Source organism: Narcine bancroftii, chromosome 3 (assembly GCF_036971445.1).
Source record: "Narcine bancroftii isolate sNarBan1 chromosome 3, sNarBan1.hap1, whole genome shotgun sequence".
NCBI lineage: Eukaryota > Metazoa > Chordata > Chondrichthyes > Torpediniformes > Narcinidae > Narcine > Narcine bancroftii.
Window position 1 is genome coordinate 3,216,245 of NC_091471.1, and position 23,882 is coordinate 3,240,126.

Genomic DNA, 23,882 nt, shown 5'->3' on the forward strand with positions numbered 1-23,882 from the left:
AGCTACATCCACAAGAAAGTTGCCAGAGCCTAAAATTTGCGGAGATATCCAACGAACCGAAAGATATCGATGGCTTGTAGTGAACTTACAAAAACTACGGGACAAGTGTAAAGTTACTTTAAATTTGCAGGGACATTGTCTGGCTGATGTGTGGTTCTTTATTATGCCGGAGCTCTGTGCCCCTGTGGTACTGGGGTTAGATATTCAATCTCAGATGAACAGTGTAGTGTTAAATTTCAGTGGGCCACTACCCACACTTACCATCCCCTGGACTAGTTACTGCGGTCTGTCCACGTTAAAGATCAAAGCTCCTTCCTTTTTCAGTGATTTACACCGATTACAGCTGATTACCACTAAGAGCCGTTTTTACAGCAAAGAGGATCGTGAGTTTAAAACTATCAAAGTGGAGACCCAGAGACTGCTTAAAGAGGGAGTGATTGAATCTAGTAAGAGTCCGTGGTGGGCCCAAGTGGTAGTCGTGAAAAATCACACGAAGAGACGTCTGGCTATTGACTACAGCCAGACAATCAACCGTTACACTAACCTGGATGCCTACCCACTGCCACGCATCAATGAAATGATTAATCAGACAGTGCAATACAAAGTGTACTCCACTATCAACCTCAAAGCAGCTTATCACCGAATCCCCATTAAGAAAAGGGAACGGCCCTATACGGCTTTTGAGGCTGATGGGTGGGGGGGGGGTTATACCAGTTTAAAAGGGTACCTTTTGGAGTCATTAATGGTGTGTCCATGTTTCAGAGGGAAATGGATAAGATTGTTAGGACGTACGAGTTACAGGGTATGTTTCGCTATCTGGATAATGTCACTATCTGTGGGAAAACACAGGCCGAGCACGACAACAACTTAAATAAATTTTTAGCAACTGCTAAAGAACTCAACCTTACATTTAACGAGGGCAAATGTGTGTTCAGCGTGACAGAGCTACCCATTCTGGGCTACATTGTCCGCAAGGGCGAAATCCGTCCCGACCCGGAAAGAATGGCCCCCTTAAAAAGTTACCACCCTCAGACTCAGCAAAAGGCCTTAAAAGGTGTATGGGATTCTTTCCCTACTACTGCAAATGGGTAAGGGACTACGCCACGAAGGCACGCCCTCTGTTTGACACTAAATCTTTTCCTCTCTCTCCAATGGCCTTGAAGGCTTTCGAGAGAATTAAAGCTGATATTGCCAAAGCTGCACTCTCGTCCATTGACGAGGATGTCCCATTCCAAGTGGAAACTGATGGTTCAGATTGTGCCTTGGCAGGAACCCTTAATCAAAAGGGCAGACCTGTGACATTCTTCTCCCGCACGTTACGTGGACCTGAACTTAAACATCCTGCCATTGAAAAAGAAGCTCAGGCTATTATTAAAGTTGTTCGCTAATGGAGCTTAGGAATTAGGGGATATGGGGAGAAGGCAGGTAGGTCATAAATTAGATCAGCCATGATCTTATTGAATGGAGGAGCAGGCTTGATGGACCATTTTTGGCCTACTCCTGTTCCTACTTCCTATGTTCCCATGTTCCTTGGAGACACTTTCTAACCGGCAGAAAATTTACCTTGGTCACTGATCAGAAATCTGTTGCCTACATGTTCAGTACTAAACACAAAAGTAAAATCAAGAACAATAAGATGGCACGCTGGGGAATAGAACTCTCAACTTATAATTATGAGATCCAGTACAGACCGGGCAGGTTAAATGATCCCTCTGACGCATTGTGACGATCTGGTGCTCAGCTGGAGGGGCTTAAAGAGATCCATAGCAGACTGTGCCACCCAGGAGTCACGAGGTTCTTCCACTCCATAAGGGCTAACAACCTTCCTTGCTCTCTGGAAGAAGTCAGGAAACTGACTAAAAGCTGTCCTGTTTGCGCAGAATGCAAACCGCAATACTTCAAAGCACCGGAGGCCAGTCTCATCAAGGCAACCCAACCTTTTGAGAGGATTAGCTTAGATTTTAAAGGGCCGTTACCTTCCAACAACAAAAATGTATATTTCCTTACTGCAATTGACGGATATTCCAGGTTTCCCTTTGCGATACCCTGCCCTCGTCAGCGTCTGTCATTAAGTCACTTGACAGAATTTTCAGTTTTCCCAATTACATTCATACAATGACAACACTGAGAGGCTCAGCATTCATGGGCGCTGAACTGCGGCGAGCGCTGCTATGAAAGGGGATTGCCACCAGCTTTACCACGAGCTACAACCCGCAGGGCAATGGGCAGGTTGAAAGGGCTAATGCTACAGTCTGGAAGACTGTTAATCTTGCTTTAAAAACACATGGTTACCCTGTAACCCGGTGGCAGGAGGAACTCTCTGAGGAACTACATTCTATTCGGTCTTTATTGTGTACTGCAACAAATCAAACACCTCATGAAAGTATGTTTGCCTTTCCTAGGAAATCAGGAACTGTGATGGACTGGCCAGCCTATTTATCTGAGCCTGGAACCGTGCTGCCGAAGAGCCATGCTCGGGCGCATAAAACAGACCCCTGAGTCCAACTAGTTCAGCTATTGCATACTAACCCCAACTACGCTCGTGTTAGATTCCCAGACGGGAGTACTGACACTGTACCCCTAAGAGATCTGGCCTCGCCTGGTTCGCCCCTCCCTCGCACTCCTACTCAGAGTGAGCCCGAGAGGTTGGACTCACCCCCCCACCTCCCAAGCCTGTGACGCCTAGTCAGCTTTCAGATGGCCATGCTGAGGCTCCACTGCCTCACGCTGGCGATTCTGGAGTGGGTCCAGAAGTCAGTCCTTCCCACACTACAGATCCAGGACCTGTACCAGTTCCCAAGGTTGCAAAGGAGCCACCTGTTTTGAGACGAAGCACCAGATTTTGTAATCAACCTGATAGGCCGACATATTCATAAAACATCTCATTATATTTCCATTGCTTGCCAGATACTGACGTATTTTGGCTGTTAGAGTATCTCAAGGCCAAACATGGTATCCATATATCGCTTTCTTCAGTCTTTCCTAGCAGTTGTCCTTTTAATTTTAACCCTTCATCTGCTGGGGGGAGACTGTGGTGAATGTCTGCCAAGCTGCCAGTCTCCCCTCTGGCGAGCCTTGCTGTACTAACATTGGCTGTGCATTATCTCTACTGTTAAGGACACTCCCCTTGGGTATAACTGTATATGCGTCTATTGTACTTTATTATTGTACCATGAGTTTCTGCTAATAAAAGCCATGATTATTGTTTGACCACATCGTCTTTGTCTACTTCATCCACTGGCACTTCAGGGGGGAAGGGGGCATGGGCAATGGGCTGAATGTGCTTGTATCATCCTCTCACTGGTTTATTGTTTCCCTCAGTACAGGGCAACAGGATGGCTAACGAGGGGCGGTACGAAGATGCAGTACGATACTTCACAGAAGCTATTAAATATGACCCAAAGGAATACAGGTAAAAGCCTCTATGTGGTGGGTGTCTCGCTGGCTGACCGTGAGGGTAAGCTGGCCTGCAGTCAGGCACGACGGTGAGAGGAGCGGTGTGTCCTCCAGACAAATGGGGTGACGGAGTGGGAGCAAACTCCCAATGGCTGGGAGAATGCTCGTTGTAGTATGTGGTAAGTAATGTGCACGACACACTGGTGTAGGTTCTGACAGCATCTGAAGAGAGAAAAAAATTGTCATTGTTTTGGAGCAAAGACCCATTGCTGGGATGGGAGATTCAAACCACCAACTGTTCCTCTCTCCACAGATGCTGACTGACCTGCCGAGTGTTTCAGAATCAGAATTTATTGTTGTATTCATGTCAGGAAATTTGTTGTTTTGCTGTAACATTACAGTGCAAATGTTTATATAAACCATGCCACCCAATTAACTGACACAATAAATTTAAATTATTTAAATTACAAAATACATTTTTAAAAATTGTGCAAGAAAAGATAAGGTAGTGGTTGATTGTTCATTCATGGAGCAAATGAGGTACATGAGAAGTGCAAAAAATGCAAGAAAGAAATCAGGAAGGGTAAAAGAAGACATGAGGTTGCTTTGACAGATAAAGTGAAGGAAAATCCTCAGGGTTTCTACAGGTATAAGAACGAGGGGAGATTTAATAGAGGAATTTAAAATTATGAGGGGAGGTGAGATACAAACCAGAGGACATGGGTTAAGGGTGAAAGGGGAACAGTTTAGGGGATCATGAGGGGGAAACTTCCTCACACAGAGAGCGGTGGGGGTGTGGAACAAGCTGCCAGCGGAAGTGGTGAATGCAGGCTCAATTTTAACATTTAAGAAGAATTTGGACAGGTCCATGAATGGGACAAATATGGAAGGCTATGGACTGGGTGCAGGTCAGTGGAACTAGGAAAAAAAATGGTTCTACACAGACTAGAGGGGCCGAAGGGGCCAGTTCTGTGCTGTAATGTTCATTGACCCCAGTAGTGTGTTGTGGGATAATGCGGAGGGAGCTTCACTCTACCTGACCCCGGGAGTGTGTGACGGGGCAGTGTGGAGGGAGCTTCACTCTATGTCTGACCACGGGAGTGTCTGATGGGGCGGTGTGGAGGGAGCTGCACTCCGTGTCCGACCCTGGGAGTGTGTGATGGGGCGGTGTGGAGGGAGCTTCACTCTGTACGTGATGGGGCGGTGTGGAGGGAGCTGCACTCTGTACCTGACCCGAGGAGTGTGTGATGGGACGGTGTGGAGGGAGCTTCACTCTGTGTCTGACCCTGTGCTTGCTGTAAGAATATAATGGCTTGAGTCTGTTTTCCTTGGCAGGTTGTTTGGAAACCGTTCCTATTGCTATGAGAGGTTACAGCAGTACAGCCGAGCGCTGAATGATGCTCATATCACACTGACCCTGAACCCCTCCTGGCCTAAGGGGTACTTCAGGAAAGCTCGAGCACTGGCTGGAGTGAAGGTAGGAGTGTCCATTTCCAAATCACTTGTGTTTATAATGGAGGTTGTGTTTTAGTGATGGCATCCCTTCATTCTCCCCCACCTCTGGCAGTTCCAGCACCTTGCCAAAGCTTATCTCCTCCACCCTCCGGCATCTCTATCTTCTAAGGAAGCATCAACTCCCTCCACAGATGCTGCCCCACCTACTGAGCATTGACAGCATTTCCTTTTCCGCATTTCCACCATCTGCAGTTTTCTTTTATTTTTGTTCTCTTCCCAGGAGGGTGATGGCGAGAGGGTATTTATCAACATGTTGAGTTGGGTGTTTATAACCAGCCGCTCAATTCCTCAGGACATTGAGTGAAAACGTGTGCAGCTCGAGTGGAGGTCAAAGAGGCAAGGGTGACATGTGCCCTTTCTCGAGCACAGGAAACCCTTGGGGTTGGGTGACCTTGATCTGGTCCGTGAGTGGCAGCATCTTGGCCGGGTGAGATTTAAACCCTTCAACTCGTGTGTCTGCTATCATTCTGGGAGGACCACGCAGAGCTGCTTCATCTTTTCCAGTGGTCCCTCAACTGAGCAGGATTTTCCAGAACTGCGCAAGGGTGTGATAGAAGGACAAACCAAGAAAGGACATACACGGTGAACGGTCGGGCTCTGAGGAGTGCAGTAGAACAAAGGGATCTGGGAATACAGATACATAATTCCCTGAAAGTGACTTCACAAGTGGACAGGGTTGTTAAGAGAGCTTTTGGTATATTGCCCTTTTTAAATCAAAATATTGAGTACAATAGTTGGGATGTTGTGGTAAAATTGTACAGGACATTGGTGAGGCCAAATTAGGAGTATTGTGTGCAGTTTTGGTCACCGAACTCCAGGAAGGATATCAAAAAGATAGAAAGAGTGCAGAGAAGATTGACTAGGATGTTGCCCGGATGTCAGGTTAGGACTTTATTCCCTGGAGCATAGAAGAATGAGGGGAGATTTGATCGAGGTATTTAAAATTATGAGGGGGAGAGACAGAGTAAATGTAGGTCGGCTTTTTCCACTGAGGGTGGGTGAGATACAAACCAGAGAACATGGGTTAAGGGTGAAAGGGGGAACATGAGAAGGAACTTCCTCACACAGAGAGTGGTGAAGGGCATGGAACGAGCTGCCAGGTGACGTGATGAATGCGGGCTCGATTTTAACATTTAAGAAGAATTTGGACAGGTACATGGATGGGAGAGGTATGGAGGGATATAGACTGGGAGCAGGTCAGTGGGACTGGGCAGAAAAATGGTTTGGCACAGACTAGAAGGGCCGAATGGGTCTGTTTCTGTGCTATCATGTTCTATGGTTCTATGCCTGACCTCTCATCTCTCCTTCCCCATGCAGAAATATGCAGAGGCCATTGAGGCTTTTCAGGCAGTGCTGAGAATCGATAGTTCCTGTAAAGATGCCGAATTTGAGTTGCTTCAAGTCCAAACTAAGCTCATGATGGTGAGTTACAACAGGAAGGCCTGTTAGTTGGCTTCTGCACGAGTGTGGTGTGTATCTGGGTTGTGCAAGGTTGAGGGTGTGTTACACAGTGAGTGTTTACGTGGGTTCTGTCAGGTTGATGGTGTCATCCAGTGAGTGGCAGGGTGCGTATTGGTGGGTGCTTCCCCAGTAGGGAGTAAAGGTGCAGGAACATGAAAACTGATTGCTAAAGCCCCCATGGGTACATGGCTTGTTAAAGTAAATGTAGGTCTCTTGAAGTCGGAATCAGGGGAATTCATAACAGGAAAACAAGGAACTGGCAGACTAATTTGTTTTATCTTCACGAAGGAAGATGCAGAATTCTGGGAATACATGGGGTCCAAGGCATGAGTGTGAGAGGGAATAAAGTAAAATAACTAGGCAGTTTAGGTCCGGGAAGAATGTTTTTGATGTCCAGGACAAGGGGGTCACAGTCTAAGGAGAAGGAAGGAAGCCATTAAGGACTGAGATGCAGTTCCTTTGGTCGATCACCATTCTCACTGCCCGTGGGAAGAAGCTGTTCCTCAGCCTGGTGGGTGCTGGCTCTGATCCTCCTGGATCTTTACCCCGATGGGAGCAGCTGAAAGTTGCTGTGTGCAGGGTGGAAGGGGTCCATGATGATTTTGCATGTTCTCTTGAGACAACGATCCTGGTAGATCCTTCGATGTGGGGTGGGGGGAGGGAGGGAGACTCAGTGATCCTCTCTGCCGCTCTTATGGTCCTGTGGATTGACCTCCGATAGATCCATTTCTCTGCAGCAACCGCACCGCACTGTGATTCAGTCAGGCAGGACGCTCTCGATAGAGCTCCTATAGAAAGTTGACGTATTGGTGGCCGGTGGCCTTGCCCGCTTCAGTCTTCTCAGAAATGCTGGGCCTTCCTGACAAGTGAGGAGATGTTGAGTGTCCACGAAAAATCACTTGTTGAGTGAACTCCAAGGAACTTGGTGCTCCACTCTCTCCACTACAGACTTGTTGATGTTTAGAGGAAGGTGATCATTCCTGGTCCCCCTGAAGTCCACAGTCATCTCCTTCATTTTGTCCACTTTAATACTCGGGTTGATGCATGATCAGCTGTGATGGTTTTGGATGGTGGAACAGGCTCGACGGGCTGAATAGCTTTCTGCTCCCATTTTCAATGTACGATACAGATGTGTGTGTGTGTGTGTGTGTGTGTGTGTGTGTGTGTGTGTGTGACAGTGTTGTGTCAGGCAGTGAGTTTGGGTGGGTGTGTCACTTCTATGTCAGTTTATCATCTCAGCAATCACTTTGATCGGCATCTCCTTGAGCTGATAGAACCATAGAGTATTAATCTGCCTCATCCCACTGACCAGCACTTAGTCCATAGCCCTCCATACCCAACCCACCCATGTACCTGTTCAAATTCTTCTTAAATATTAAAAATGAGCCCACATTCCCTACTTCAGCTGGCACCTCGTTCCACACTCCCATCACTCTCTGTGCGAAGAAGTTTCCCCCTCACATTCCCCCTAAATTTTTTTCCCCTTCATCCTACTGGTTTCACCCAACCTCAGTGGAAAAACCCTACTTTCATTTACTCTATCTCTCTGTCCCCCTCATAATTTTGTATCAGTCCACCTGCATTCTTCAACGCTCCAGGGAATAAAATCTAACCCTAACCTTTCCCTGTAACTCAGTTCCTGAAGTCCGGGCAACATCCCAGTAAAAATCTCTGCACTCTTTCTATCTTATTGATATTTTTCCTGTAGTTCAGTGACTAAAATTGCACACAATCCTCCAAATTTGGCCTCACCAATGTCTTATAAAACTTTACCATAACATCCCAATTCCTGTACTCAATACTTTGATTTATGAAGCCCAATATCCCAAAAGCTCTCTTTGCAACCTTGTCCACCTGTGACCCAATTTCAGGGTATTGTGTATTTGTTTTCACAGATCCCTCTATTCCACCGCACCCCTCAGTGCCCAACTGTATGTCCTTCCTTGGTTTTATTGTCACCTGATTGTACAAGTATCACCGTCCGACGAAACAGCGTTCTCCGGTCCTCGGTGCAAAATATTCATACACACAACCAAACATAACACACATACAGACAAACAATGCACATGCAGGACAAGAATTTCTTTATATAAAAAAATAATTGAATATTGTTTTGTTCAAATGAGATTCTCGGATGTTACTGGGAGCAGTTCCTTTGATGGTTCAGCATTCAGAATGTTTGTCCTTCTCAACGTGCAACTCCTCCTGTGCCAGTGTTTCTCTGATGTTCAGTGCCCGAGGGCTGGATTTGGCCTGAGGTCTTGGTAAAATGGGCAGTCATTCCTGTACTGGCAGCAGTAGTGCACTCCCTCAGTACTGCACCGGCCCGTCAGCCTACAAATCCCTGGTCCACTGGAGAGATGTGGCCAGTTAGCTCTCTGTGCAATGCCGATGCTTAGCCTGTGACACACTCCCAGTGGTCATTTAAGGCTCCCAGCATCCACCTCCAATGGTGAACATTTTTAAGACTAATGGAGTAGAAATAGGCCATTCAGCCCTTCGAGTCTGCCCTGCCATTTAATCATGAGCTGATCCATTTCCCCACTCAGCTCCTCTGCCTGGCCTTCTCCCCATAACCTTCGATGCCCTGGCTAATTAGAACCTATCAATCTCTGACTTAAATTGACCCAATGACCCGGCCTCCACAACTGCCTGTGGAAACAAATTCTACAGATTCTTCCACATTTCTGTCCTTCAATCCTGAAGTTGTTCCCTCTTGTCCTAGAATCTCCCACCGTGGGAAACAACGTTTCTACATCTCCTCTGTCCACACTTTTCAACATTCAAAATATTTTAATGAGATCCCCCTTCATTCTCCCAAATCCCAATGAGTTCAGGCCAAGAGCCGTCAAACACTCCTCATATGATAACCCTTTCATTCCCGAATCATCCTTGTGAACCTCCTCTGAACCCTCTCCAACATCAGCACATCCTTTCTTAAACAAGGAGCCCAAAACTGCTCACAATTCTCCACGTGAGGTCTCACCAGGGCCTTCTAAGCCTCCAACATCACATCCCTGCTCTTAGATTCGATTCCTCTTGAAATGAAAGCCAGTTTTTGTGTTTGTCACGATGACAGGAGCGAGGTTTTACCCAACAACAATGTGAAGAGACCCTGAAACTACATGGAAGCTTTGATCAAGCCCTGGATGCATTGTCTTCAGGTGAGACAGGGTGGCTGCACTCCCTCGCTCCCCTCCCCATCCTGGAGAACTGAGATTAGGGCAGCTCATCCACGCTGTGCCAGAGACTCTAGTTCCATCCTGACCTCCACCACTGCCTGTGTGGACTTTGCACGTCACCTGTGACCCCATGGGTTTCACCCCTCTCCACCATTACCCCCACCACCCACCGTGCTCCGGGGTTTGTGCCTCATCACAAAGGCATGCAGAGTAAATGACAGGGTCTGTGAGATTAATGTGGATAGCTGGAGAATTGCTGTGCTTGCCTGACATCATTGAACACGATGCGCAGCATTGTCAAGGCAGAAGAGGAGGTGTTGGCCCTCCGGTTAATAACAGGCCAGTGGGTCAGAGAGGGAGAAGGACAGAGGGGTGAAGGGACACAGGGCAGAGGGCAGTTTGGTCGTGGAGTAAATATCAAACACTACAGTCCCTTCGGCCCCCAATGTTATGCCGACCCATATATTCCCTAAAATAAAATACTAAATCCTCCCTACCCTGTAACTTTCTATTTTTCTTCCATCCATGTGTCTATCTAAGAGTCTCTTAAATGCCCTCAATGTTCCAGCTTCCACCATCACCCCTGGCAAGGTATTCCAGGGACCCACAACTCTCAATGAATTTTAAAAAAAACCATCCCTGACATCTCCCCTAAACTTCCCTCCCTTCACTTGGTACAGATATCCTCTGGTGTTTGCTAATCTTGCCCTGGGAAACAGGTGCTGGCTGTCCACCCTATCTGTGCCTCTCATAATCTTGTAGACCCCTATTAACCGTGCAGACCACGGTGTGATTACTGAATGCAGTTCACCAGACTGGGGAGAAGAGCAGGCACCTGGAAGGGCAGTGGATGATGGGAAGGTGAGGGCTGAAAGGACAGGCATTGCACCTCCTGCTGTTGTAATCGGATGGGGGAGTGGTTGGTCACCTCTGGCCATTCCACTCCCTTCCCTTTCTTGGCTTCCTGGCCCGCACCTCTATCTTCACCACCACTCACTCCCCTTCTCAATTCATATGCATGAGTCGAGCTGTGTAGGTTCAGGTTCTGGGCTGAATGTCCATGCAGCTTCCCACTACCTGGTTTGGTGGGGACTTGGGTTAGATTGGGGAGTTGTCCTGGATAAGGTGGGTCTGGGACACTTTCACCATGAGGTTCGTTGTGGACAGGGGAGGTTGGGAAACTCCTGGGCGTGAAGGTGAGACTGGGGCACTGTCTCCACGAGGTTTGATGGGGATGGGGAGAGATGGGGAACTGTCCTAAGCATGAAGGTGAGTAGGGGGCACTTCCTCCACAAGGTCCGATGAGGATGACGTAGATTGGGGGGTGGGGGTTGTCCTGGGCATGAAGGTGGGTAGGGGGCACTTCCCCACGAGGTTTGTGTGGTGACTGTGTGAGCCACTTTGCATTGTTCCCCTGTCTGACCTCCTCTCTCCTGACTTCAGCTCAGAAACCCCGAAATAGTCTTATAAATTCAAGCTCATCCATGGTGGACGGCGATGATAAGGACTTTGTACATGTAAAAAAACACTCAAACCAGCAAAAAAATAAAGCTGTGGCATCAACATCAGCACAACAACCGCGGTAAGTGCCCAGCCAGGTGAGGTGAGCCACAGATGGGCAGGGAAATGGCCATGGCACCAAGGTGGGTCGCTGGGGCTAAACTTCCACTTGGACACCGTGCTGACAGAATGCTGTTCCTGTCTGGGGTGGTTGTCTCTCTAACCCAGCTCATAATAAAAATAAGCAAGAGGATTGATGGGGCAGAGAGTCAGATTTGTTAATGCAGGGTAAAGTCTTCAGCGAGGGGGAGGAATTTAGGGAGATGTGCGGGGCAAGCTCTATGCAAGCGGTGGGTACATGGAACAGGCTGCCAGGAGCAATGGTGGAAGCAGATAGTATTTAATACGTTTCTGCGTGGACACAAATACTGAGGGAGATTTAGTCAGGTTTGCAGCATGTATGGTCTAGACATGTGTGCCAAAGGGCCTGTTCCTGTTCTACCCTCTTGCCATAGCACAGAAACAGGCCCTTCAGCCCATCTAGTCTGTGCCAAACTATTATTCTGCCTGGTCACATCATCCATAGGCCTCCACCCCACCTCCCATCCATGTATCTGTCTAATCTCTTAAGTGTTGAGATCCAACCTGTGTCCACCTCTTCCGGTGGCAATTCTTTCCACACTCTCGTTAAACATTTTCCTTTCACCCTTAACCCATGACCTCTGGTTTGTATCTCACCCACTCTCAGTGGAAAAAGCCGACCTACATTTACTCTGTTTACCCCCTCATAATTTTGTCTGTAAAATCTCCCCTCATAGTCTGATGCTGCAGGGAATAAAGTCTTAATCTGTTTAACCTTTGCCTGTAACTCAGCTCCTCAAGTCCTGCCAGCATCCTTCTAACCTTCTCTGCATTTTTTCTATCTTATTGATATCTTTCCTGTAGTTAGATGACCAAAACTGTACACAATACTCCAAATTTGGCCTCACCATTACCGTATACAGATTTAATCTAACATCTCAGCTCCTACAGTTAACATTTTGATTTATGAAGGCCAGTATTCCAAAAGCTCTCTTCACAACTCTGTCCATCTGTGACACCACTTTCAGGGAATTATGTATCTTTATTCCCAGATTCCTCTGTTCTACCGCACCCTTCCGTGCCCGACCATTCACCGTGTACGTCCTTTCTTGGTTTGTCCTTCCAAAATACAACCCCTCACCCTTGTCTGCATTAAACTCCATCGGCCATTTTTCAGCCCATTTTTCCAGCTGGTCCAGATCCCTCTGCGAGCTTCACTGTCCACATCGCCTCCAATCTTAGTGTCATCTGCAAACTTGCTGATCCAATTGACCACATTATCATCCAGATCATTGATATAGACGACAAACAACAATGGTCCCAGCCCTAATCCCTAAGGCACAGTCTGAGAAGCAATCTCAAACTGCCACTCTCTAGCTTCTCCCATAAAGCCAATGTGTAATCCAATTTATGACCTCATTCTGAATACCTAGCTAACCTCCCATGTGGGACCTTGTCAAAGTGCATGTGGACAACACCCATGACCTTTCCTGGTAACCCTTCTAAGAAACTCAGATTGGTTCAACGTGCTAGAACGTTCTATGACCATAAGACATGGGAGCAGAAATAGACTATTCAGCCCATCAAGTCTGCCCCGCCATTCAATCATGATCTGATCCATTTCCCTCCTGCCCGGCTTTCTTCCCATCACCTTTGACCTACCACTCCTCGATACTTATCTCCCCCCACAATGGAATCTGTGAGGTGCCTTCAGTTGCAAATGACTGTCATGAACGATCTCCCATCAGGAAATGATCCTTTCACAGACATTTATACCTTTGACAGGTTCCCCACCATCAACAACCTGGGGTTCTCAAGGATTAGGGGCGGGGGGGAGAGTGAGAGTGACCAGAGGGAGGGAGAGAGCCAACACGGCTGGCCTTGTGCATGAACCAGCAGGCTGGGTGCAGGGTGCCTGCAGGGAACTGACAGGACAGCAGAGCGGAGAGAAACTCTTTCTGTTGATTGGGAAATCTTTGGAAATTTTTGGTGAAGGGTTCTAGCTTGAAACGACCGTAATGCAAAGGAGCAGAAATAAGCTATTCGGCCCATCGAGTCTGCCCCACCATTTAATCATGAGCTGATCCATTTTCCCACTCAGCCCCACTGCCCGGGCTTCTCCCCATAGCCTTTGATGCCCTGGCTAATCAAGAACCTATCAATCTCTGCCTTAAATACACCCAATGACCTGACTTCCATAACCACCTGCGGCAACAAATTCCACAGATTTACCACCATCAGGCTGAAGAAATTATCCACATCTCTGTTCTAAGTGGACACCCTTCAATCCTGAAGTTGTGCCCTCTTGTCCTAGACTCTCCCACCGTGGGAAACAACCTTTCTACATCAACTCTGTCCGTGCCTTTTAACATTCAAGGTGCTTCAATGAGATCCCCCCTCTTTCTCCTAAATTTCATTGAGTTCAGGCCAAGAGCTGTCAAACGCTCCTCATATGATAACCCTTTCATTCCCAGAATCATCCTTGTGAACCTCCTCTGAACCCCCTCGAACGTCAGCACATCCTTTCTTCAATGAGGAGCCCAAAACTGCTCCCAGTGCTTCCATTCCTTTTCTCTTGCTGACCCTGCTCGACCACCAGAGTGCTTAGCTTGGAGTCTGGTCATTGCATCATGGCTCTCAGACCCTGGGGCCTGGTGCTTTGCATAAGTGCTGGAGAAACTCAGCAGGTTACTCAGCACCCATGGAAAGGAAAATGCAGGTGATGCTTTGGGCCTGGGCCTTCAAGCTGCCAAAAATTAGGCAGGTGCTCGAACAAAAGGGTGGAAGGGAAGGGGGAGAAACACAGGCTGGCAGGTAACAGATGGGAGTGGGGAGGAATCGCAAATTCATGGGGGAAGAGGGCCGAGAAAGATGACACTAAGATTGGAAGCGTGGTGGACAGCAAAGCTTGCGGAGGAATCTGGACCAGCTGGAAAAATGGGCTGAAAAATGGCCGATGGAGTTTAATGCAGACAAGGGTGAGGTGTTGCATTTTGGAAGGACAAACCAAGGACGTACACGGTGAACGGTCGGGCACTGAGGAGTGCAGTAGAACAGAGGGATCTGGGAATACAGATACATAATTCTCTGAAAGTGGCGTCACAGGTGGATAAAGTTGTGAAGAGAGCTTTTGGTATATTGGCTTCCATAAAATGTTGAGTACAGGAGTTGGGACGTTATGGTGAAGTTGTATCAGACATTGGTGAGGCCAGATTTGGCCTCACAAGTATTGTGTGCAGTTTTGGTCACCTAACTACAGGAAAGATATCAATAAGATAGAAAGAGTGCAGAGAAGATTTACTGGGATGTTGCCCGGACTTCAGGAACTGAGTTACAGGGAAAGGTTAAACAGATTAGGACTTTATTCCCTGGAGTGTAGAAGAATGAGGGGAGATTTGATTGAGGTATTTAAAATTATGAGGGGGACAGACAGAGTAAATGTAGGTCGGGTTTTTGCACTGAGGGTCGGCGAGATACAAACTAGAGGACATGGATTAAGGGCGAAAGGAACACCAGGGGAAACTTCACACAGAGAGTGGTGGGGGTGTGGAATGAGCTGCCAACTGAAGTGGTAAATGTGGGCGCGATTTTAACATTTAAGAGGAATTTGGGAGGGGTGTGCTGTCATGTTCTATGGAAGGGAGTGGGGAACAGGAGGAATGGAAACAGGGATGAGGGAAAGAGACACTGGGGTAGGGGGGTGGTTAATGGAATTTGGAGGTAGGAACGGCTGAGAATGAACGCAAGGTGGTGTTCCTCCGATTTACGAGGAGCCCATTGCATGGCTGCCAGGTTCGAGAAGTGCGTTCCCCTGCGACTCTTGTGCACCTCTCAGCCCCTCTCTGATCCTTTTGTCATTAACCCACACTCTGTGCGTCATGTTGACATAACCACACCTCTCCGATGTGGGTGGACAGCAGAGCTCCTGCAAGAAGCATCCCCAGTCAGAGGGAAAAACCTGCAACTCTCTTCCGCAAACAGGAATTGATTCTGGAGACAGGAAGAGATTGCAGATGTCGGAGCATGCTCGGGGGTCGGGCAGCATCCGGGGAGGGAAGTGGACAGCCGAGGTGCTGGGTCCAAACCTTGCTTCGGGATGGCAGGGTTAGTGTAGTGTGTAGCACAACGTCTTTACAGCAGCAGAGATCTGGATTCGAATCCCATGCTTTCTGTAAGGAGTTTGTATGCTCTCCGTCTCTGCATGGGTTGTCTCCGGGGCCTCTGCTTTCATTCTATGCTTGAATAGATCAATTGGGTGTCATTGGGCAGCATAAAGGCCCTGTTACTGTGCTGGATGTCTAAATTTAAATTAAAAAATCACCAAGAGAGCAGAAGGAAGATGGGCAGTGTTGGGGGGGGGCGGGGTCAGTCAGTGATAGGTCACCAAGGAGGGACAAGATGATGGTCAGATGGAGCCGGGAAGGTGGAGACGATGCCTTGAAGGCAGAGGTGGTTCCATATATGAGAGGTGGTGGGGAGCTGGAAGCCCTGACTACACAGCCTTTGTCTTCATTAAGTGGCACTTCAGGGGGTTGGTGAATAGGTAGGCAAGGGGACCATCAAACATTAGAGCACAGAAACAGGCCTCTTCGGGCTTTCTAGTCCACGCTGAACAATTTTCCTGCTGTCCCACTGATCTGCACCCAGCACATAGCCCTCCATACCCCTCCCATCCATGTACCTGTCCAAATTCTTCTTAAATGTTAAAACTGAGCCTGCATTCACCACCTCAGCTGGCAGCTCGTTCCGCACCCCCACCACTTTCTGTGTTTAAAAAGTTCCCCCTAAACTTTTCCCCTTTGACCCTTAACCCATGTCCTCCAATTCAGGCATCTGCCTACATTTTGTTCGTATCTTAATGAAGGGCTCAAGCCCGAAATGTTGGTTCTGTATCTTTATCTTTGCTGTACGAAGGGCACTGTTTGACCTGCTGAGTTTCTCCAGCAACATGTTTTTAGCCTGCCAGCTTGTGGCTTGTACCTTGAAGAAGGGCTCAGGCCTGAAACATCGATAATAATTCTTTACTTCCTATGGACGCTATGAGACCGGCTGAGTTCCTCCAGCATTTCTGTGACTTGACAGACTCCTCAGTAAGCACCCCATGCTCAATCTCTGCACCCATCCCCTCCCACATCTCTCCCACCGATGTAAAAACCCTGCTTCTGCAGAGATCGGTGTATTTATTGCACCAGCACCAAAGTCCATGTTTTAATCCATGTAGTCAATGGGCCCTTAGTCCGTGCACATTGTATGCTGGTGATGTTCATGTGCATCTCAACAGCCTCCTTCACAGACAAAATGTCCAGTGTGCATTGAGGAACAATTGCCAGGACTCTGGGTGCGTGACAGGCCAGGAGTCAAGGAGATCCTGAGGGCTTTGGGAGTGACGTTGAGTTGCTGGTGTTAAGGCAGAGACCTTGGCCAGGGTTACTTTGAGGGGCTTTCTGATGGGTGCACGGAGCTGGCGTTTGCAGAGCGTGTGTACTGGGTGTACATTGACTTTGCTAGTAACGTGGACCCTGTGCGCTAAGTGTATGGTGACTGACTTGTGCGGAACCAGCACCCTAAGTGTACTGTGCATGGCACTGCCCTGAACCTGTGCGCTGGGTGTGGAATGTGGTGTTGGGTGGAGCCAGCACCCTGAGTGTGAGGTGCGTGAGGCTGCACTGTAACTGCGCTCAAGGTGTGTGGTGCCTGGTATTATGTGGATCCAGCGCCTTGAGAGTGCGGTGTGTGGCTTTACACGGAACCTGCTCGCTGGACCCCATGCACTGGGTGTACAGTGTGTGGTGTGACACAGAGTCCACACGCTGGGTGTACAGCAACCGGCATTGACATTACATGGAGCCCGTGTCCTGTGTGTATGGTGTGCGGCGTTGCACAGAGTCAATGCGCTGGGTATACAGTGACCAGCATTGGCATTACGTGGATCCCGTGTCCTGTGTGTATGGTGTGCAGTGTTGCTGTTATGTGGAGGCCGTGCTGTGTTTTTTCTGCTTCTTACAGTGGAATCTTGTGTTTTTAAACCAGCAAACTGTATCCGATCTGGATTGGAAATGTGACCTCTCGCGTTACCGAGGACTCGTTACGCCTAGTATTTAAAACGTGAGTCAGTTCCTTGTGGGAGGGACAGGGCGGGGATGTGTGCGGGCTTGGTCAGGGCGTGTGGGAGCGGGGTTGGGAACCTGTGTCGGACAGTGGTCTGTGAGGAACACATGCGGTTATAACAGTGTCCCTATGAGCAATGGTGACCATCCCGCGGACCAGCATTAGGCTGGCTCTTCTTCCTTTGGGATTTCCTGCCTGAGTGTGGGGGGGTGGGGGGGGGGAGTCCTGGGATGCGGGGTGAGGGGCAAGGCCTGGGGCACAGGATGTGAGGGGCAAGGCCTGGGGCACGGAGTGGAGGTGAGGGACGAGGCCTGGGACACAGGGTGTGGGGGTGAGGCCTTGGGCACAGGATGTGGGGGTGAGGGGCGAAGCCTGGGGCGCAAGATGTGAGGGTGAGGGGCGAGGCCTGGGACGCAGGATGTGAGGGTGAGGGACGAGGCCTGGGGCACGGAGTGGAAGTGAGGCAAGGCCTGGGGCACAGGATTTGAGGGACGAGGCCTGGGGCACAGGGTGTGGGGGTGAGGCCTTGGGCGCAGGATGTGGGGGTGAGGGGCGAGGCTTGGGGCTCAGGATGTGGCGGTGTGGGGGTGAGGCTGCATCCTTAGCAAGGTTGACCCTCGTTCTGGAGAGAAGTGGGCCTATGAATCTGTAATTGTCCATGGTGGGAGTTCTGGCACTCGGTCATTAAGTGAATGTACAAATGGCCGATCGGTTTATCAATTTGTGATCAAAAAGGCTCACCACATTGGCCTGTATCCATCAGAAGTTGGGAGCTCATGCAGTTGTATAAGATGTTAGTGAGGCCCCATTGTGCTCAGTTTTGGTCACCGAGCTGCAGGAAAGATGTCATCAAGCTAGAGGGGGTGTAGAGAAGATTGACAAGGATGTTGCCAGGACTCTGGGCCCTGAACTACAGGGAGAGGTTGAACAGGCCGGGGCTTTATTCCTTGGAGCTCAGGAGGATGAGGGGTGATCTTATTGAGGGAGACAACATCAGGAGAGAAGTAGATCGGGTGAACGCCCAGAGTAGGGGAGTTGGTAACCAGGGGACACGGATTGCTGGTGAGGGGTGAGAGATGTAACAGGAGCAATGCATCACTGCAGGATGGCAACAATCCCTTCAGACTAGTCCGTACTGATTCTGCCTAGTCCCACTGACGTGCTCCTGGGCCATATCCCTCCATACTTCTTCCATTCATGTATCTGTCCAAATTTGTCTTAAATATCAAAATCTCATCGATGGTCTCTAGTTCTCACAGACAGTGGATGTTTGGTTAATCAGGGGTTGGTGACTTTTTCCGTTCATCAACATGAATTACTCTACCTTTGGATAAACCCTCCCTTCCTCTGGTTCCACTGTCCCCATCTCTCCATTTTCTCTGCAACCACCCCTGCTCTCCCAGCAGTCTTTCCTTCTACCTCTTTCTACTGCCCGTCTGCACCCTGTGACCTCTACCTCATCTCCCACTCCCTTTCCTTCCCGCTTACCCCCTTGGTATACTTTTCCCCCCGACCCTGACCCTGAGGCATTGACTGACCATCTCTCTCGACAGACACTACCTGACCTGCTGAGTTTCTGCAGCTTTCCTTTGGTTGCTTCCAGTTCCTAGCCCTGGTAATCAGTCCCAAATCCCTCTCGATGGTCCCACGTCAGATCCAGGCAGGAAGAAGACATGGACACACATGGGGAGGGAGGGCAAGGGGGTGTGAAATTCAAAGGGCTGAGTTGTTCAGTTCCATTCCTCTCTATTGTTACATATGCCAAGGTACAGCTGGTCAACCCGTATGGAGTACGGCAGTAGAAACAGTGCAGAGTTACAGAACAGATTCTCACAGCTTGATAGGATAGTTAAGAAGGCCTGTGGGATGTTGGACTTCATTTGTTGGGGGATTGAGTTCAAGTCGAGAGATTTGTGGTGAATCGAGGACAAGAGGGCACCGTCTTAGATTTCGAAGGGACCCATTTAAAACAGAGATGAGGAGAAATTTCTTTAGCCAGAAGGTCGTGGATTTGTGGAATTCATTGCCACCTACAGCTGTGAAGGCCCGATCATTTGGGGAGTTTAAGGAGGAGATTGTAAGGGATCTAATTAGTCAGGGTATCGAGGGACAAGGGGAAAAGGCAGGAATTTGAAGCTAGATGTGAGAATGGGTTAGCTCAGTGTGGAGTTGCAAGCAGACTTGATGGGCCAAATGTCCTACTTCTGTTCCTTTTTCATGTGATTGTTGGTGTAGTGATGAGACCACATGTCTGGTGAGGTCTGGTCACCTCATTACAGGAAGGATGTTGAAGCTGTGAAGAGGGTGCAAAGGAGATTTACCAGGATGTTACCTGGGTTGGGAAACAAGTCTTGTGAGGCAAGGTTACCAGAGCTGGTACTTTTCTATTTGGAACATAGAACGATAAGAGGAGACTTAATAGAGGTCTACAGGATGATGAGAGGTATAGACAGGGTGGACAGTCAGCACCTGTTTTCCAGGGCAGGATCAGCAAACACCAGAGGACGTGTGTACAAAGAGAAGGGAGGGAGGTTTAGGGGAGATGTCAGGGGTAAGTTTTTTTACACAGAGAGTTGTGGGGGCCTGGAACACCTTACCGGGGATGGTGGTGGAGGCTGAATCTTTGGGGATATGTCAGAGGCTTTTAGACAGACACATGGATGGAAGGAAAATAGAGGGTTACAGGGTAGGAATATATGGGTCATAAGGGCCACATGATTTTACTAGAATGTAGAACATTACAGCACAGTACAGGCCCTTCAGCCCACAATGCTGTGCATGCCACTATTGTAAGGTTTGTTAGGACCCTGCACAGGGAGATGGCTGGAAACCTGCAGGAGCTCCTTGTACGGAACTGGGGATCAGTTACCTCGGACCACTGTGGAGGATTGAGGGACAGGAACCGAGGGAATAGGAAGCTGGTGTCTCTGTAGGCAAGGGCTGTGTGTCCACCACACTGTTCCCCTGCCCCCTTCATGGAGCCTTCAGTGAACACCCACCACCCTGGCTGCATTTATTGACAGCACCTTCCTCGTCCTCTGCCTGCAGGGTTGGAACCATCCACAGCATCAGAATGCTCCAGAATCGCTTTTGTGCCTTCATTAACTTCACTACCAAACAGGGGTCTGAGCGGGCCATTGCGGAGTTGCAGGTATGGCGGTGCGCAGGCCAGAGGAACCTGCCCCTCCCTCCAAGGTCTGAGCGAAAGCTGCGAGGGGAAGGGCTGACATAGTGACATTGGGAGGTCTGTGGTGTAGTTGGAGCTGCCTGCCACCAGGGGGAGCCAGTGGACAGCTGGACAATGGCAGCTGACATAAATAAGGCCACGAGACAGAATAGGAGATCATTCGGCCCATCGAATCTGTTCCATCATTCAAATTATTTCTGAGGTATTCCTTTCAACCTCATTCTTCTATCTTCCTCCCATAACTGCCATACATTAAATTTTTTAATTGTAAAATTTAGACATCCAGCACGGTAACAGGCCCTTCTGGCCCATGAGCCCTTGCTGCCCAATTGATTCCCAGTCCCGATTGCTGGCGCTGTACCAGTATTGTGCTCACATGTAATAGTCTATACCATGGAAAAGTTGACCCCTATTTTTGGCTTCAAATAGGGTCTCCTGTTAAAGTTGACCCCACCCCCACTAATTTTGCCCCCGCCCATCCGAGCTCCAAACGCCCCGACCACGGACTCTCGCCCTGCCCACCCACCCAGTGCCAGGAACAAAGCAGATGCGTACTGCAATCAAAAGTAGTATGCATGTAATAGTCAACCCCCTGAAATTGGTCCACAAAATTCGACCATGACACTCGCACATACAGTGATCAAGTATCAACCTTTCCTTTAAATCCACGCAATGGCTAGGCCTCCTTGGCAATGGATTCCACAGATTCGCCGCTCTCTGGCTGAAAAAAAGTCTCATCTCTGTTCCAAAGGGCCGTCCTTTTTTTCTGAGGCTGTTCCCCACTGGTCTGAGACTCTCCCACCCGGGCAGTGTGAACCCTCCTTGTCCTGCAGATGCAGTGCTCTCTGAGACCTCAGTTCGGAGGATCCTGCTGGCATTTCCACTCCCTGCCCTCCCTCCCCTTAAACCCACTGTTAATTTCCTGTACCCGTCTAGATTTTTGTTTTGAACAGTAATTGTGCGCACAGGTTATCAAGCTTAGAGGGTGGCTGAACAGTGGCAACATACATTTATATAGCACCTTTGCTGCCTGGGATAATCTAAAAGGGTACAGATTTAGGTTTACAGTAGTGACAGGCCCTTCCGGCCCACAGGTCCGTGCCACTCAATCCCAATATGTTTTGATGGGTGAGGGAAAACCCCCATCCCCTGGGGAAACCCACGCACACACAGGGAGAACGTGCAAACTCCTTACAGAACAGCATTTGAATTCCAGTCTCTGGCGCTGTAACAGCGTGGCGCTAACCTCTTCCTCCCCCCCACCCCCTTCACCCATTAAAGGGGGCCTGAGGGGCATCTTCACACAGAAGAGGGGGCAATTACAGGAACCATGGGAAGGAAAGGTGCTGATGGAGATGGGCCGAATGCAAGCACATATGGCTAGCTCAGGGAGGGGACTGGACCAGCAGAAAGGAGATGGGCAGAAGGATCTGCAGAACCCAGTGACAAAGCAACAGAGAGGTTTCAGGAGGTGATGGAGAAGGCAGGTGGCGAGGGGGAAATCGTAAGATGTGCATGGGAGGGTGACGATGGCAGGGTTGGATGATGCTGTGCGAGAATGGTTTGGGCACCATTCAGATGGGGAGGGTTCCTGTGGCAGGGGAGCGAGGCAGTGACAGAGGCGGGCCGTGCTGTGGGCAGGGGACATTGGTGGTCTCAACACTGGCCCGACCCTGGGGTCCGGTTTCCGATCAGACGTGGATCTGGAAGGCGTGACTGGGAAAGTGGAGTGTCTGAGGAGCCTTGTCCCAGCCCAGCAGGGATGAGAGTGGTGGGGCTGGAGTTCAGGCAGCAGGGAAGGAGATGGAGAACCTCTGGGAGGGGAGACCTTCAGCTGAGAGTAGGAGGTGGTGAATGGGGAGGGGGATCAGGACCCATAGCGCTCATGGTCTGGGTGATGGGAGGAGGAAGGATGGGAGGGTGGGTGGTTTAATATCTGATTCCCTCCCTCCCCTCTCCGCAGGGTATTGAGCTCGAGGGCACCAAGCTGGTGATTAGATATCCTGACAACAACTACAAGAGCCTGGGGGCAGCCAAGGCGGGAGCTGCAGCCCGCTGACCTCCGGTGCAAGTAGCCTTTGTACACCGTCCAGCCCTCCCCCAGCCCCCTGCTCCCCACTCCCTCTTCCCCCACCCCAAGCAGATACTGACTGGTACTCCCACCCACCTGGCTCCTGGGGAAAGATCAGTCAGACGATGGAGGGCCTTCCTGCAGCTCGACGTCTTGGACCAGTGGACGAGCCTCTGTGTTCACGTGAGCAGGATCCGCTGTTGGGAGAGGCCTGGGGTCAGCATGCACTGGAGAGGGTTGCATCAGCTCAACAGCAGCAGGCACCTCCGCCTGGAATCGAGGGACCGACAAGCTGGGACAGACATTGGCGGACTGCTGGTCAGGGGGTGGAGGTGGCGGGGTGAGCAGAGTTCCCTGACCCACACACCCACTTACACATCCCTGCGGGCTGCACGCCTCCAACTATCTCCCTCAAGGCCATTCGGACCATCCAGTCTGTGCTGGCGTGAAGATTCATAGCATCTTCCTTTGGAGAGCGTGTGGAGTTGGCAGTCTTCTCCCCCATCCCTGCCTCGGCTCTCCATATGGATACCTTCCGGGATTCTGAGAAGCTAGAGCAAAGCTAGCTCTCTCTGGGCCGACAGTCCCAGGGTCTAATTTGCAGCCTCCACACTACGCGGCCCCCCCCACCCCACCCCCCCCCAACCTTGTGGTTGGGGAGCTGGACAGAGAGAGGAAGTGGGTGCCTCCAACATGAACACTTGCGGTCTTGGTCGGAAAGCATGTGGACATCTGTTCTTGGTGATGTCTTCAAGCCCTGACTGTTCCCACCTGGAACCTCCTACCACCGCATCGTATCGCCTCCTGCTCTTCCCACAGCCGACGTTGCTGCTTTCCTGGTTCCCAGCAGTCGGGGTTTGTGGGGTGGGGAGCAGAGACTCACTCTCTGCCCACAGAGGTGCCATATTGGACAGAACCTGGTTCCCAGAGACCAACAAGCTGATTTTACATTTTATAAAATGCACGTCTTTATATATATTAAAAAAGATCACGTTTTTACAACCAGATAAAAGATGATTTGAACAAAATGAGGCACAACAAAAGACTGCAAATATATATTCATGCAAATCCACAGACTCTGTGTGTTCTGTCACTGAGGTGTCCGATGGAGCCGCAGACACTGGTGTGGCACAGGGAGCCGGTGTGGGACCTTCAGTCTGTCCTGCAGAGGAATCTTTGTCACCCCCATCAGTTAAGAGGGGCCGAGAAGGTGTGTATATTGCAAACCAACCCAGGGCTTGCACAGTCAATGTCAGGGCTCTGGGGGACGTTGTGGAACAGAGGTGCCTGGGAAACACGTACATTTATTCACAGGTAGGCAGGGCAGTGAAAGTATTTGACAGGCTTGGCTTCATCATTCAGGGCATTGAGATCTTGTAAG

The 23,882-nt window shown here is 49.6% G+C and overlaps 1 protein-coding gene across 4 annotated transcripts in view; it reads left to right on the forward strand.

Moving 5' to 3' along the window:
- Positions 1 to 23,573, forward strand: part of LOC138756935 (tetratricopeptide repeat protein 31-like) — an 84,175-nt gene extending 60,602 nt beyond the window's left edge. For all 4 annotated transcript variants that reach the window (XM_069923394.1, XM_069923393.1, XM_069923391.1 and 1 more), the window contains 8 exons: positions 3,322 to 3,412; positions 4,732 to 4,873; positions 6,229 to 6,333; positions 9,452 to 9,536; positions 10,998 to 11,136; positions 17,166 to 17,240; positions 20,292 to 20,394; positions 22,394 to 23,573. In XM_069923394.1, coding sequence (XP_069779495.1) covers positions 3,322 to 3,412; positions 4,732 to 4,873; positions 6,229 to 6,333; positions 9,452 to 9,536; positions 10,998 to 11,136; positions 17,166 to 17,240; positions 20,292 to 20,394; positions 22,394 to 22,489 — 836 coding nt within the window. In that variant the 3' untranslated portion in view covers positions 22,490 to 23,573. The remainder of the gene's footprint in view (positions 1 to 3,321; positions 3,413 to 4,731; positions 4,874 to 6,228; positions 6,334 to 9,451; positions 9,537 to 10,997; positions 11,137 to 17,165; positions 17,241 to 20,291; positions 20,395 to 22,393) is intronic.
- Positions 23,574 to 23,882: the final 309 nt, after the last annotated feature.